At 49.5% G+C, this 16837-nt stretch overlaps 1 protein-coding gene across 4 annotated transcripts in view; it reads right to left on the bottom strand.

The window, feature by feature from the left end:
• Positions 1-235: 235 nt before the first annotated feature.
• The window catches only part of Syne3 (spectrin repeat containing nuclear envelope family member 3), an 81303-nt gene continuing 64701 nt past the window's right edge, over positions 236-16837 (bottom strand). For 3 of the 4 annotated variants that reach the window (XM_027416469.2, XM_027416471.2, XM_027416470.2), the window contains exons 16-18: positions 15854-16003; positions 14847-14885; positions 236-7273 (exon numbers count right to left, since the gene is read on the bottom strand). In XM_027416469.2, coding sequence (XP_027272270.1) covers positions 7067-7273; positions 14847-14885; positions 15854-16003 — 396 coding nt within the window. In that variant the 3' untranslated portion in view covers positions 236-7066. Of the gene's footprint in view, positions 7274-11883; positions 12447-14846; positions 14886-15853; positions 16004-16837 lie in introns of those variants that run through there. The other variant, XM_035445505.1, reaches the window with a different exon arrangement.

The raw sequence follows: 16837 nt of genomic DNA, 5'->3' as shown, positions 1-16837 counted from the left end.
GCTTCAAATAGTGTGACCTTGATGCTTCTCCAGATTCCTGTGAGCCTTGTTTTCAATTCTTTGATGAAGAGGCCAGCAACCTTGAAATACCCCACCTAGAGCCCAGTCACCAGCATTAGCCCTGCCTAAAAACCATGTCAACACAAGTCAGCCATAATCCTGTTGTATCTTCCACCTCACGCCTTCTCCAGATAACTCCAGACTTGAGAAGAAGGACTGGCAACCACACAGTATCTCATAGACCAAAATAGAGCTTTTTTTATTTTCAAACAAAGGGCAGATACAGTAAGAAAAAAACCCATAAAACAACAATGAAAACATGAAATTATCTTGCAGAGTATTACTGACACTTAAGTGAACAAGAGGCAGGGATCTCCAAGCAACTTTTCAACAGCACTGAGCTGGGGCCAGAGGACTCACATGGCCCTTCCCACAGAGCTGAGGCCCTCAGTCAGCTCTGGACTTGATATGAACCAAGATAACACACACATGTTCCAAGACCGTCATTTGGCTCCAATTCTGCCTGCCTTCCCAGAAAGCTGAACTTATCAAAAATTCATGTTTTATAATCACAGAGACTTGTGACAAGAGAAGGTCCTTCTGTACTGTTTACACAAGGGAACAGTTTAAATAATGAATTTGATTGCTCTGGACACCAAAACACAATTATGTAACAAACACACAAACACACATATGCACGCACGAACACATGTATGCATACAAGCATGTGTGCACGCATGCACACAGACATGCACACGCCTTCCCTGTCCACCTCTTTATCCCAGGAGCTCCAAAAACTTGCCAGACCCCTGCATCTTTGCTCTTCTAGAAGAATTTGGCACACACACAGTGATCTCTCAAAGCAACCTCTGTCCTGCATCTGCCCCTGACAGCGGTGGCTGGAGTCTGTTTCCAGCCTTGCCCCTGGCACTCCATCCTGGTGCTCCCAACTCCCAATGGCAATGGGAGTCAAAGAGCTTGCTGGCAGAGTGGGCACAGGAAAGGAGCTCTGCATCCCCTGCACGAGAATGGCACCTTCCAGCAGGCTAACAAGATTCTGGAGTAACAGTGGCCTGTGGTCCACAAGGGAAGGAAAAGTAATGGAACATGAAGGCAAGTTCCACACAGTGGCAGAAAAATATTAACCCTGGGTTTGAATTCTAAATGTCTTACTTAACTCATTGGCTGGATGCTTTTAGGTAGGTGTTAGCTCTGTCTGTGCTCTGAGTTCAGCACCTAACCCTAAACTCATGACTCCATAGCCCAGGCTCTCAGGAGTTGGGCTGTATTTCAGGTCCTTCCTTGTGGGTCTCTTCTGTTCTCTTCCCTCAGAACTAGAAGAGAGACTAAGGCTCTGCCCCTCATCTGCACAGCATCACCAGGAGTCTAGCACAACAGCACTGAGCAGGGACTGGAGGACTCACATGGCCCTTCCCCACAGAGCTGAGAGGCACTGAGGCCCTCAGGCAGCTCTGGACTTTGAAAGGAAACTGGCATCTCTTGGGAAGCCGAACTCCTCTGCCGTTGCTGCCTCCTGTGTTCAGGGATGGCTGGGTACCATCCTGTGAGCACCTATGATGTTACCATGGGAACCAAAGGCAGGCAGGTGCCTGGAGGTGCTGAGTCAGTGGGCTGCCTGTAGCACTTGTGCTGGGAGATTCTAGGCTTTTGTTCTTCTGTTACATTTTTTAAAACACCCCCCACCCTGTGCTTGCTCTTATGTTGACAAACAGAAGGCCTTCCTTTGTGCCTGGGGGCTGAGGGGGAATTGCCAGCTGATCTTAAGTCCTTCAGGTGCAACCCTGTGATAAAGAGGCCCCGGGGTCTGTCTATGGGGTGATGCTGGGCCCCTGCTAGAAGGTTAGCACTAGTCTAGAAAGCTGTGGCCCTTTTTTCCCTTTCCAGAAGTTGCTCTCAGGAGCCCAGTGTAGCCTCGAATGACTGAAAGCCACTGTGATCGTCCTGGAAGATTTGAACACAGAGCAGGTGACAAGCTCAGTCCAGGCTCCGCAGGACGGGCGAGCGGCTGCCTCTGCAGGACCAGGGAGAAGCTGCCTCTGTAGCACATCTCTTCTCTCCAGGTTTCCCAGGGTGGACATTCCCTGAGTAGATATGAAGGGCTCTGGGACTCCTGGCAACTGGCAGGAGCCAGTGGGCAGCACAGAGGCCATTTCTGGAACTTCAAAGGGCCACGCCTCCAAGTTCTGCTAACAGAGCATGAGATCCAGATACAGGGCTCAGAATGAACCTGAGATTCAGGTTCCAATAGTGGCCAGACTGGTCCATTCTACCTTTCTTCCTTGCTAAGAAAAACTGACTTCTTACTACTGGAATGTTCTAAAGTTAATGTGGGGGTTGAGGGAAAGAAGCAGGCAAGAATTTAGTCTTCTGGGGGGCGCTAGGATGAGGGATGAGGATGATAAAAAGGTACTTCCCACAGGACAAATTAGCAGTAACACTTGAAGTGTTTTGCTGATCAGGAAATCTATTCAGGCAGGAGAGAGAGAAAGGCTCAGTGATCAACTACTCATGTCTGCCATGGGTAGGTTAAGGGAGGGAATGATCCACTTCTCTCCTCTGTGCTGACCTGGACAAAGTACAAGACTAGGGTGAGGGGAGCAGAGGAGCCTCCACTGTAGGCTGACTCCCTGAGAGGGAAACGGGGTGTGATCCTTCCTGGGTTGTGTCTAAAAACTTAGATGTCCACAGCTATAGACAGCCTCCTGCCCAGCTTCCGGGCTCAGATCCCAAGGATCTCCCTTGAGGCCTCTAGAGGCCCAGCTGGTGAGCTTCCCTCCCTTCTGCTATGCCCAGGCCCTCTCTCCTGACCCTCATCTGTCCGCCCTAGTACATCGCCTCTGCCTTCATAGTCACAGCCACATTTAACTTGCAGAGGCTGTGAGACACCCGCCTACTTATCCCCAGGTCCCCTGGGTCTCCTCCACGGTCCTCCTGGTGGGTTGAGCATGTGTGGGAGGCAGATGTTAAGGACCAAGGCCCTAGTCTGGGTTTAGCATCTTATACACAACAGACACTTCCTGGTCTAGGAGGTCCGGATGGCAGGGCCTAGACTTTGTTTACCCTAATGTTCTAACATGTATGGCCCCAAGAAGGAACTCCAAGGGCTTAATATGTGAGTTAAAATGAAGACGGACAGACACTTCCTCTATTTGTCTGTCTATCTACCCATCCATCCATCCATCTTCCCCTCTCCCACCCCTCCTCCTCCTCTTCTCTCTCCTCTCTCTCTCTCTCTCTCTCTCTCTCTCTCTCCCTCGCTCTCTCTCTCTCTTTTTCTCTCTCTTCTACCCCCACTTCCTATCTCTCTTTCTGTTCAGAGCTTGTTGATTTGGTCAGTCCTGGCTCCACACTGCATGGAGAAAGAACAGTCCCCTCAGTCTCTCTTGCTGTCAGGCAGCCTGAGCATCCTGACAGGGTGGCCCACACCCTTGGCACCTGGCCTTCCAGCAGTGGCTCACTAGGGGCTTGTCGTTCTCCTTGTCTCGGGCTGCAAAGGAACCCCAGTTTCCTTTCTCTAAAGCATCTTAGGACTCTGGTCCCACAGGGAAGTGAGGACAATGATTGGGGACATCAGTGGCCTCAGGTCCCTGGAGCTTACGTCCTGGAGCAACATGAGGATGGCCAATGACACATGGCTATGCCTGCTGAGGTGATTCCTCAAAGAGCCACAGACTAGATAGATCACAGGAAGCTGAGTCTCCCTAATCCCACCTCAATGGAGCCGGGGGCAGAGAGCTGCCACTCAGTGACACCATTCCCAGAGGCCACAGAGACTGACGCTTGTGGCCCAGCTCAAAGCCCTCTCCTCCCAATAACCCTGGATTCGAGTCTCACCTGGACATGGACAAGTGACTTTATATCTTTAAAAGCCTCAGTTTTGCCGGGCAGTGGTGGCGCACACCTTTAACCCCAGCACTCGGGAGGCAGAAGCAGGCCGATCTCTGTGAGTTTGAGACCAGCCTGGTCTACAAGAGCTAGTTCCAGGACAGCCTCCACAGCCACAGAGAAACCCTGCCTCGAAAGCCCCCCCTCAAAAAAAAAAGGCCTCAGTTTCTCATCTCACATTTAGGGATGAAGAACTATCAGGTTTGAACTGGCGTGGGCAGTGTGGGATTCAATGAAATGCCAGCACCGAATGTGCTGGTTCCCCAAGGAAAGGCATTGCCTGTGTCTTGTTAGGGTTTCTATCGCTGTGAAGAGACATTATAACCATAGCGACTCTTACAAAGAAGACATTTAGACATTTAATTGGGGTAGTGGCTTACAGTTTCAGAGGTTCAGTCCATTATCATGACAGGGAGCATGGTGGCATTCAGGCAGACACGGTACTGGCTACAACCAGACCAGAAGGCAACAGGAAGTTGACTGACTATCACACTGAGGGAAGCGTGAGCAAAAGAGAACTCAAAGCCTACCCTCACAGTGACATACTTCCGGCACCAATGCCACACCTCCTGAGAGTGGGCCACTTTCTTCCAAACTAGCACAGCCTGTGTGTGTGTAGTTGTGTAGTGGTCAGCCCCCCCTTCTTTCCCACCAGCACCTCCAGGGCTTCCTAGCTCACCTGCTGTCCTGACCACCAACTCCAGTTACCCATCTGCATTATAAACACAGTCTCTGCTCCTGCATTCTTGGAGAACAGATGGAGCAGAAAGAGGGGCACAGGGTAGGGGACCAACGAACGGCACTGATATCACCTGCTTGGACCCTCACACATACACATTCCTGGTTACATGTGAGCACTGTCTGCAGGACCAAAGAACAATCACACACACACACACACACACACACACACACACACACACCCCTAACAAAGACTTTCAAAGTTTTTTAAGCCCCAACACTTCTCCCCAGGGACACTTTCCAACTCTCTATGGTAATTGGCTAGGAGGCAACATGCCTGTAGCAGGTGGCCTTACCCACTTTAAGCAAAAGAAGTTTGAAGAGCACCCAGAGATGTCTAGTATGTCATATTCCAGCTATATTCATATGAAAGTAATAAAAATATCAGCCCCCTCTGTTAAAAAAGTTATGCAAATAAGCAATCCACAGTGCCATTATCGATAATTAAAAATATAGATATATCCCCCATCAGCCCGCCACCCACATAGTACAGTTTCACCCTCCCAAGCATTTACCATGAGACATGACTACATTCATAGGAAAAAGCTCTCTTTTCTCCTTTTTCTTTTTTCTCTTAAGTTCTGGGGATGGAACCCAGGACTCACACCTGTTGGACAGGTGCTCCATCATCTCTGAGACATGCCCCAGCCCTGTTCTTCCTGGGAAGGGAGGTGTGGGAGGTTGTGCTATATAGTACACCATATCACCTGAAGACTGGTGACCAACCCACTGCTATGTGGCTGTGGGGAAGTGATCTCCCTTTTCTGGGCCTCAGGTTTCCCACCTGTGAAATGGGCTGGTGGAAAAGGAAGTGCAGATGTCCTTTGCCACACTTCTGATCAATGGTGGACCAATGGTCTTGTGAGCCTCAGGACTCGGCTATCAGGGTCTGAAGTCAGGGTTCACACGCCCCTGATTTCCTAGTAAAGTGGCTAGGTGCAGGAGAGGCCTTGTAGCTGAGTAACAGGCCCCAAGGCACTGCATTCCTGCTTGCCAGTGCCCAGCCTTTCCTAGGTGCTGTACTAAGATGAAGCCAGACATGCTGTGGCCTGATGCCAGCTTGGGAGGGACTTGGTGTGTGTGCATAAGGGTGGTGGTGACCTTAGAGTTGGGTCCCTCTTAGGGTCTCAGTATTGGTTGTGTTTAAGGTGCCTCTCTGGGTCTTTAACACTGTGGTTGGGTATCTGATGACAAGGCCTGAAGGCACCCCTTAATGTCAAAAGGGGGCATTAAGAATTTTCTAAATGAAAAAAAGTGTCAGTTTAGGGCAAACCTGATCCAGTTTTAATCCACTTAGGTATCATCCCAGAATTCCCTGGTCATGTTTCCAGCCTTGGGCATAAACCAGAGTCACCCCAGATGCCTCCCACACATGCCTAGAGCTCACCTTGCTTGCCCCTGCCTGGGGCTAGTTTGTGAGCTCTGGGGCTACAGGGGTGGGTTGTGAGTGGTACCTGCCTAGGCCCTGTAGACCCACCAATCTGTGCAGTTCCTTCTTGGAAAGGAAGAGAGACCCCATCAGATGGGCTGAGTCTTTTCCTCTCTGCCTTGTGTGGGCCTGTGTTTCCACTCTACCCTCAGCTCACACCCTAATCTGTAGACTGCCCAACAGCAATGATGGCACAGGCCTCCTGGGACTGGCACAGGCCACTGGCAAAGTGCTTCACCCTCGTGCACAAGAATAAAAAGTCAAGTTCATCTTTCATTTTCTTTCTCCTAGAGAAAACACAAACAACACCCCGGCCACTTCCTGAAGATATGGGGCCACGGTCATGGTCACAGGCTTTCCTCGATGGTCTGTGCTATCAGTGGCTGCTGTGTGGGGGTGGGGCACACTAAGCCCCATCACTCTGTGGAACTGCATCAGTCTGCTCCTCTCTGTATCCCTCTGTCACTTGTCCGGTCGCAGTGCTTGGGCTGGGCCTGTGCCTGGACATCACTGCTTCTCTCTATCTAGCCCACATGCACAAGAGCCCCAGGGCTCGGGGTCTGTTCAGCTACGTTCACAGCTCAGAGGCTTCTGCACTGACATCTGGATTCCTGGGAGACAGGTCGTCATAAAAGTAATGTGTGATTTCTCCTTGCAGGGATGGCAGGAAGCTAAGGCACGAGTGTCACAAATCCCATTAGGGAAGCACACTGCTGGGGACTTCCACAGGCACAAAGAGACATCGTATCTGAAGTCATCTGCACTGAGCATATACAGACACGGCATATAAAAATTCTGTACATTAGTCTCTAACCACACATAGTACACATTTAGTATAAATAGGCAGAGATGGCATCGTAGAAAAAGCAAGTTTGTTCTGGGAACAGATGCAGCATTTAGACTGAGGCTGTTCTGGGTGTCTGGTCCGTCCAGCTTCCCCCTGGCAGCCAGCCTCTGAGGGACTGCAGAAGGTCACCTGTACGCCCCAGTGGGCTAGGTGGGCGGGGGGCCGTTGTAACGAAGCATGAGCGCGAAGGAGCGGGCGAAGTTGTTGGCCAGGGCGCAGCTGCGCTCCTCCTCGCCGGCAGGCAGCAGGAAGAGCAGCAGAAGAAAGAGCAGGAGCAGCAGTTGCAATGGTAGCGCCACGCGGCACGCTTTCTGTAGGAGAGAGCAGGGATTCCGCCACCGCCTCTGCGGACTCTGTGAACCAACACAAGATATGCTGTGAGCGACTAGGAGGCTCAAGGGGAAGTGGAACAGGACATTCTGGGTAACCTGCGACCATAGGGGTACAGTCTGTCCACTGTGAAGAGAGCTGCGATGGTTGGTCTTCAAGAATCACCATGGAAACAAACCTCTGACATGTCTATGAGGGGGTTCTAGACTGGGTTGAGGGGGGAAGACACGCCCTCACTGTGGGTGCCTCCATCTCATGGGCTGTGATCCTAGACTGAGTAAAAAAGGAGAAAATGACCTGAGTTCTAACATCTACCTCTCCCCGGGCTGTGGACACAGTGTGACCAGACACCATGACTTCCCCAAGAGGGACTATACCCTCACATCCTTCCTTAAGCTGCTTTTGGAGTTTCTCACGGCAGTGTGAAAATTAAGACATGCAGCTGATGTCAGTTTTGCCAGCCACGAGGATCTCTGCAGTTTCCTTAAACCACTCAAGGATTTGAAAGGAAGAAGAACAAGAGAACAACAGATTGGGCCAGGGATGATATAACCCTCCCCCTGGTGGACCAAGGGTCCTGAACTTACAATGGCTTGGCTTAGAAAGCAAAACATCCTCGGTGGAAACCATACTTCAGGTTTGAAATTTTGATCTCTTCCTAAGCTAGACAGACCCATGTGGTCAAACACCCTCTGGAGATGCTGGGCAGCAGGGGCAAGCAACTTCCCATGGGCGACCCAATCACAAAGGTGGTGGCCGACCATCTACAGGCTGCTGTGTGGCTGAGCTGAGATATTCTGCTGTGTTACAGGCATTTTCAATTTGTGGTGGCTTCGTGAAGACAGAACCCCGCGGTGAACTGAGGAGCATCTGCGTATGACCACTTGCTGAGAATCCTGAGGTAGCCAATCAAAATTCTCCATCTAGAGGTGGGTGTAATAACGGCTGCCACCTGGCATAGTGTAAGGATTAAATAAAGTGGAGCCCAGTGCACCACAGGTACCAAATAGCTGCCATCATCACAGGTCCACATCCTAACCTTGCCACCATCTAAATAGTCACCATGGTCACCCAGACACACTGAACATCAGCAGAAAGAGCACCATGACCACTTCCCAGGGCTCTCCTTTCCTCCTCCCCATCCTTCTCCTTTTTCTCTCTCCTCTGTATGATCGCCATCAGTGTACCTGAAGGTCTCTCTCTCTCACGCGCCAATGCCCAGCAGACTTCCCCATCAGTGTACCTGAAGGTCTCTCTCTCACACGCCAATGCCCAGCAGACTTCCTGCTGTTGTGTCCACAGGGCATGTCCTGCAGTCTGCAGGGGCTGGGCAGGATGTGGCTCTGTTGGTGATGGTGGTGGTGAGGGTGGTGGTGAGGGTGGTGATGAGGGTGGTGGTGAGGGTGGTGAGGGTGGTGATTGTAGTGGTGAGGAACAGAGGAACATGACATTTTCTGATGACTGTGCCTGATTGAGAAGTCTCGGGTGACCCATATGACTCATGGAGAATGATGGGAGAGCAAGGCAGTATGCTGTGACGCCACTAGAATGCCGTGACCCAAAGCCTCCTGGGTAGAGCTGTTTAGAATGGGCTTTCCATTTCTCTGGAGCCTCCATTCTTAGAACTGGGCTTCACTTATGCAAATGCATCTATGCCTTGGGCTTGACCCTTCTAAACTAGCTTTGAAGGTCCAGCAGTGTCTTCATCCACAAGTGTGAGGCATGCAGGAATTTGGGGGATGCCTGCAACTGCACAGACATCACTTCTAAAGAGTCTACCTCCTACTTGAGGGCTTTAAACTCTAAAATGTTCTTTACAATAAAAAAAAACAAATATTTGAAATAAAAGGTATACTTTAATGAGTGTTTCAAAAGTTTGGACATACATACAGGCATGAACACATTTGAACACACACACACACACACACACACACACACACACACACACACACACACACTTCTAACAAAGAATTTTTTAAGATGTCAACAAGGGAATGTACAATCCAAGCTCATCTCAGTTCTAAGAGCCTCTCTGTGCCTCAGTTTCTCTACAGAGTATTATTGCCTGTGTCCTACTCAAAGCTATCCAAGAGAGAAAGGGCTCCACAGGAGGCAGGGCTCCCATCCTTCATTTGCTGAATGAGAAAGAACATCACCCTATCGTCTCTGGCCATCTGCCTATCCCTCAGTACCCAGGAGGTGACCACAGAGACACTCACTGCTCACTGTGAATATTTTCACTATCCCAGTATTCCAGCCAGACCATCTGGCCTCCATTTGTCATGTGCACACATGTGTACACATACTCCACCCAAGGCCCCATGCTCAACTCTTCCCCTAGGCCATGAGCTTCCTGGATGTTTCCAGTTGCTCTGGGAGGCTGACTGGCCTCTGCCTTTTTTACAGAGCAAGAACATAAATCTATAGGTGCCACGCAACCCAGGCACCTGTTGAAAGGCAACCATTATCTCACCACTAAGAAAGAAAGCAGGCACCACCAATGCCAGAATGCACATGACTGAAGAGTCTCCATAAAGGAGCTAGGTGCTGTGGCCCGGCAGGCAGAATGCTTGTCTAGCACGTGTGAAGCCCTGGGTTTGACCCTCAGCACTGGGTAAGCTGGGTATAGTTATGTCCACCTGTAATAGTGGCACTCAGGAGGTAGAGGCAGAATTAGAAATCCAGGTTTGGCAGAATTAGAAATCCAGGTTCATCCTCACAGACAGTGAATTGCAGGCTAGCCTGGGCTATGGGAGACTGTGGGAAGGGAGGGAGGGAGAGAAGAGGAAGTGAAGAAGAAAGCCACAGGTAAAGCGCATGTGGAGGGCTGTGCCTTCAGTGGGGAACAAGGATTGTGACCTCATAGAAAGGGGCCAGAACATTCCATATTTGGTTGGAGGGAGAGGGAAAAAAAAGCTATTTCTTGAGAACTTGAACCATAGGCAAGGGCTCCCACAAACAGATGGGCTTAGTGCATATCCCCAGTGTAGCCTAAAGAAAAACAGAACAAAATGCAATCATCAGCAGAGACTCTGACTTCCAAGAATCCCAGGTGAAAGTTTCCTGAACTTTCACCTGGAGGAAGTAATCTTGAGTACTCCCCGGGAGGACTGGGTTGGAACGAAAATCTAAATTCCAGCAAGGTGAAAATGTAAAGACAAAAATTATGAATCTTAAAACCTTGGAAATACTGTCAGGTAAACCTGATGCCACTCCCAGGTGGCTCCCACATGTGGGCCTGTGTACCGAGAGCCCCTGGGTACACTGCGCCGAGCCCCTGCAAACTGGAGCACAGCAGCCAGTCAGTGCAGGGCTCCAGTGAAAAGACTCTTTTTCAGGGAGGGCAATGACACATCCCAGGCCACAGCAGGGCTTGAGGTGACTCCCGCCCAGCTGCTATTCAAACAGCAACTACTGTGTGTCTGAGTGCTGCAGGCACCGAGCTGGCTGACACACTGGCAGCACAAATTTAATAAATCTTAATTATCCTGTTTATGCAAACAAACAGGCTGTAGCTGCTGACGTAGCTGGAGCCTGAGATGACTTGAGGCCTGGAGGGAGGAAGGGGAGTGTGGAGAACCAACCACACGTAAGTCATCAGCTCCACAGTGGGTGTCTTTCTTCCCTGTGGGCTGAAAATAATATAGAGAATGTTTTTAAGTTGGTGAGATTGCAGCTTTTGCAGAAGGCACTTCTGTTCTACCTGGCTGGTCTGTGCGTGTGTGTGTAGGTGTGTGTGTGGGGGGGGTGTATATGCATGCATGTGTGTATGTGTGTACCCATGTGGGTTTACACACATGTTTGTGTGCATGTGTGTATGCACACACGTGTGGAGTCCTATCATGATTGCACATACCTAACCAGATAAAAAACATGAGGACTGTGAATTTGGGTCTTGAGTGTCCCACGGAGACTCGTGAGTTACAGAACTGATGCCCTGGGTAGAGTATTTGGAGGAGTGGAATACTTAACAGGTGGGGGCTGCAAATGGCTCGGCTGTTATGAACTCTGCCCTTGCAGAGGACCTAGATTCGATTCCCAGCACCCACAGGGCAGCTTACAACTGTAATTCCAGTTCTAGGGCATCTGATGTCCTCCTCTGGCTTCTAAAGGCACAGCATGCCTGCACATACATGCAGGCGAAATACTCAGACACACAGAATAAATACTAATGATAAACTTAAAGAGGTGGGACATGTTGGAAGGTCCTTAGGTCATTAGGGGGTGTGTCCTTGAAAAGGACCATGGGCTTCTCCTCTTCCTCTTCTTTTGCTTCCTGGAAATGAGATGGGTAGTTTGGCTCCACCTCATGTTCCCACCACAATGTATGACTTCACTAAAGGCCCAAAGCAACAGGGACAAGTGGCTATGGATGGGAAACTCTATAAAACCTATGAGCTGCCAGGCGTTGGTGGCACACGCCTTTAATCCCAGCACTCAGGAGGCAGAGGCAGGCGGAAATCTGTGAGTTCAAGGCCAGCCTGGTTTCCAGAGCAAGTACCAGGATAGGCTCCAAAGCTACACAGAGAAACCCTGTCTCGAAACACACACACACACACACACACACACACACACACACACACACAAAAAAAAAAAAAAAAAAAAAAAAATCTATGAGCCAAATAACCCTTCCCTCTTCATATAAGCTGATTTCCTCAAGCATTTTGTAATAGTAACCGAAAACTGACTAAAACAAGACCTCTGCATCACTGCTCTTTCTGCTCTTGGAAGAAGAAGGAAGAGGAGGAGAAGGAGAAGGAGAGGAAGAGGAAGAGGAAGGAGGAGAAGAAGAAACAGCAGCAGGACCAGTGTCTACAGGCATCTGCCCTCACATACATGACAATTGAGAGCCTACTATGTGCCAGGCAGTAGGAAGGGAACTTTTCCTGCCTTTAGTCCAGTGGACTCATTTCCTTCATTTGAAGATCATGGTCGAGTAAGCTGCCAAACGTCACACACACCAGTGACTGAGCCTGGATTTGAATGCAGAGCATAAAACACCAGTTTCTCAAAGTGTGGTTCCTGAACTAGAAGCATGAGCAACACCTGGGAATGTGTTCATGAACTACCCAGACCAATGGATCAGGAGCTCAGGGGAGGGCACAGCCATCTGTGTTCACAGGCCATCCTAACTGTCTCTGAATATCAAGCTGCCACGAATGGCTTCCTTCTTCATAGGAAGCTGAGGTCCATTGGCTTAAAAGGAAGGCAGAATTAAAGTCAGTCTTTTTTTTACATCTACTTGTTTGAAACATAGCAAGGATAAGCATGTAGAACCTTCTAGTTTGTATACCCAACAGTACGATGACAACGGCTGACATCGCCTAGCAGAAGGTAAACAGGGTTATTTGGAAAACACTGGAGTTATGAGATCTCATGTTTGCTGCCTTTCAAACCCTCTGATGCAAAGATGGCCAAGCCCCGGCTCCACACAGATGTCCTAGCCAGGTACACATGTTCTAGGTTGGCACACTGTCATTCTTTTGGGGTTGATAGATTTTGAGCACATTAAGCAGCCTTCATCACAAAGTCATTACTGACTTTGTACTGATTAATGAATGACTAAAAGAAGTCAACCGTGAGCACCATGGCTGTACCAAGGATCTTAGAATCTGTCTGACAGAGGTCAGACATGGCCCACATGTCACATGCACCCCAGGATAGCTAGGGATGTGGTCCAGCACAAAACCATAAACTTACTTAAAACATTGAGAGGTGTTTTGTTGTTTTTGTTTTGTTTTGTTTTGTTTTTTTAAGAAAGAACTCTTTGTAACATTGTAGAAGATTTTATGTCTCAGTGTCAAACGATTAGACACTTCTGATCAACTCTAGCCTGGACTGCATGAACGGGGACTCCCAGAGGGGTTTAAAGTGGAGCAACGACAGACAGACTGAACACTGATTTTGGGACTTCCATCTTCTACCAGGGGCCACCAAGCCAGGCAGTTCAGGTCACCTGGCCTTTCCAGACACCCCTTCCTAGTCCCTGAGTTTCATGCCATTCTGAACTAGGGGGAATCCTGGGTGAAACATGTCTCTCTCAGTATGCTCTGATTCACACAGACTTCAAAATTAGTTCATGGAGTAAATTAAGCCAACAGTGACATTTCCATTTTACATATGGGATAGGGAACCCCAAGGCCATAAAGCTGGTTGGTGAAGGGCCCCAAGTGCAGCCTTGGTCCATAATAAGCCCTACTTGATCCATGAGTCACCCATTCTCCTCAAGTTTCCAGAGGCCACTGGATCCAGGTTGCCCACACCTGGGATTTAGACTCCAGAGAATGAGAGATCTGAAGTGACTCCAGGCTCTTTGAACCAGTTTTCTGGGGACTCATGTCACTATGGTCGATGTTGGGCAAGAAATCAAGGGCAATGCTAGGGAAAGCAAGGGACAGGAATGGGGAGAAAGGCCCCAGGATGTTTCCAGGACACTCTGTGTAAGGTAAAGCATGGGTGTTGACACCTGAGGGCCACTGCCATCAGCAGTCACATGCCTGGTGGACACATCAGCTCTTCATGCCATTTCCCCCCTCAGGCTTAGAGCTGAGCTAAGAAGGCTACCTGGTGTCAGTGTCAGGGTACAATGAGATGCCCAAGCCACAAGTGTCCTGGCTTGAATTGGAAATACCCCAGTTTGTGGTTTGACTGCTTGGTCCCGTAGCTGGTGGTTCCTAATAAGGGGAGGTTGTGGGAGTTGGGGTCTGGCTGGCTGAGGGTCATACCAGATCCTAGTCCCCAACTTCTCCTTCTTCCTCTTCCCCCCACCCTCCAAAACTCTCACTTTTCCTCTCCCTCCCTCCCTGGTTGGTCAGGAAGTGGACAGCCATTCTCTGCCACAGACTCCCAATGCAATGACATACTGCCCAAGCAGAGTCCTAACAACTGTGGCTGCATGCTCTGAAACCCTGAGCCAGAGCAAATCCCTTCTCAAGCTTTTTTTTCTGTTGGATATTTGGTCACAGCCCTGGAAATGGAACTGAGACCTCCCCCCCCTACACCCCCACGCTCCCCCCCCCAAGAACCAGTCCCTGGCAGTGGAGGGCACCGCCTAGAGGTAGGAACTGGTACTGCTCTCACTTTAGCTATGACTAACATGGGAAAAGCCAGAGCTTCTCGATGGACACCAGTGGAAACAGGTGTCTGGTAGAGCAAAGGACTCCACCATCTCTTTCTAACATGACCCTAGGACCAAAGAGGCCACATGATCTAATTTGCCCAGAATAGTCCAGGCTCCTGGATCAGTCCTGGTTTACACCTGCTGGCACAGTAATCAAAACAGTATCAGGTCACTCTCCAGTGTGTTCTGGGTCTGGATGACAAATCTAGGATCTCCCCCCCTCCACTGTGTGTATGTCAAGGCCAATCTACACACACTTGTCAATCCCTCCCAGAGCCTGGGGCTTCCTGAGAACACATACCTCAGGGCCCAGCCCATTACAACACAAAGCTTGTTCTCTATTCATGCTCTTCAGATCTCATGGAACATTCTAGAAAACCCAGACACCCTGTCCCAGAATCGCAGGTCTTCTAGCCTTGAACATTCTCTGCCCTCCCTCTAGCTGTGTGCTGCAGCAGCAGATGGCAGACACGTACCTTCTGGAATGCAGTCAGCTCCCCTGGAGAAGTCTGTGTCTGTTATTTTAGGGAAGGGGAAGAAACAGGGTAAAAATCAGCTAGGCACATAAAACTTAAACCCCAGCAGAACCCGTAACAGACTATTCATTTTGTCGGGGGAGTATTTCGTTAACATTTCTGGTCATCGCACAGCCTGCACCAGCAGGGGATCCTGTTTAACGAGCTTTTTAACACACTCCAGGGCCAGGTGGCACAGTCTAGAGGGCCTTGGCCAGGGCTGGGCTGATACCTAGTGGCCAAACTGGCAGTTGTGGGGCCAGGAAAGCCTGGAGTGCCCGAGGCTGTGGCTTCTGGGCTCTGAGACCTGAAAGAGGGACGCTAGGGGTAGTCATTTTACCTATTCCTTCCTGGGCCTAGGAAACTTAACTTCTTTGTCTCAGTGTTGTCATCAGTCCAGAGTGAAGGTTCCCTTCTGCTGTATGGGTATGTTAGGAGACCATAGCATTTAACAAAGGCTATCATTACCCATGGCTTGTAGGAGACAGGAAGTCCAGGAGATTAAAGTTCTAGGTCAGGGTCAGTGGAAGGGAAGACTGGGTCTCAGGGCCTCTGGCATCCAACCCATGCATCCCTGTGGCAGCACCACACCAAAGGGATGTAACTGTGACCCGAGCGTCTCCCAGTGGGGTCTGGGGTGGGACTCAGCTACCCACTGGAGAATGGAGTGCAGATAGATACTCCAGCAGAAAGTGGCTCTAAAACCAAATGGAAAATGTACATAAAATTCAGACATGGTGGGAGCAAGAGATCCGTGCGCACTATTTACAGGACTCCAGCGCCACTGGGAGGCAAGACGGACAAATAATACTACGTGAGCCAAGTGCCTGAGACCTGAGAGTGTCCCTCTCTTCCTCTGAGCAGTCACATTGGCCTGGTATATGTATGTATGTATGTACCAGAATGAACTACATAGGTCCAGCTGTGGTTGCCTCCTGGGACCCCCAACCTTTAACCCAAGCACTTACCAGCAGGTGGCCGGAATCCTTGAGCTTGGATTTGTACAGCATCCAACGATAGCGCAGATCTTCCAGCTCATTGGTGGGGTCCCTTGCTGGCCTGACACGGAGCAGGTTCTCAAAGAGATGCTGGCCTTCTGGGATTCGAGCCTCCAGCTCCTGAAAGTAAAGGCACCATCATGCCATGATTTCCCAGTGGCCCAAGAACCCCTGCTGGCTGGTAAGGATTTGCCAATCAAGTACCACCAGAGGCATGCTGGGAAATGTGGACAGGACTGGTAACATGAGCCTCTCATGCATGCAAGTTTTTTTAAAAATGTTTTTAGGGCTAGAGAGATGGCTCAATGGTTAAGAATAATAGTTGCTCTTGCAGAGGACCTGGGTTCAATTCTTAGCATGCACATGTTGGCTCATAACTATTTTTAACTTTAGTCCCCGAGGGATCTGATTCTTCTGTCATCCAAGGGTACTGGGCACATAAGTGATGCACAGACATACATGCAAGCAAAACACTCATACACATAACATAATAAATATTCTTTTATAAATTTGTCTTGGGGGGATGGAGAAATGGCTCAGAGGTTAAGACCACTGGCTGCTCTTCTGGAGGTCCTGAGTTCAATTCCCAGCAACCACATAATGGCTCACAACCATCTGTAATGAGATCTGGTGCCCTCTTCTGACCTGCAGGGATACATGCAGACAGAATACTGCATACATAATAAATAAATAAATAAATAAATATATTTTTAAAATTGGTCTTAGGAATACTTCTTTTGTGTGTATGGGTGTTTTGCCTGCATGTATATATGTGCATCATGAGTATGCCTGGTACCAGCCAAGATCTGAAGAGTGCATCAGATCCCTTGGGACTGGAGTTATGGATGATTGTGAGCCACCATGTAGATGCTGGGAACTGAACCCAGGTCGCCTGTGAAAGCAGCAAGTTCTCTTAACCTCTGCGCCATCTTTCCAGCCTTCATCTATGCATCC

The sequence above is a fragment of the Cricetulus griseus genome, chromosome 5 (assembly GCF_003668045.3).
Source record: "Cricetulus griseus strain 17A/GY chromosome 5, alternate assembly CriGri-PICRH-1.0, whole genome shotgun sequence".
In the NCBI taxonomy this organism is placed as follows: Eukaryota; Metazoa; Chordata; class Mammalia; order Rodentia; family Cricetidae; genus Cricetulus; species Cricetulus griseus.
Note: the sequence above shows the minus strand (reverse complement) of the source record. Positions and strands in the feature narration are given on the sequence as shown.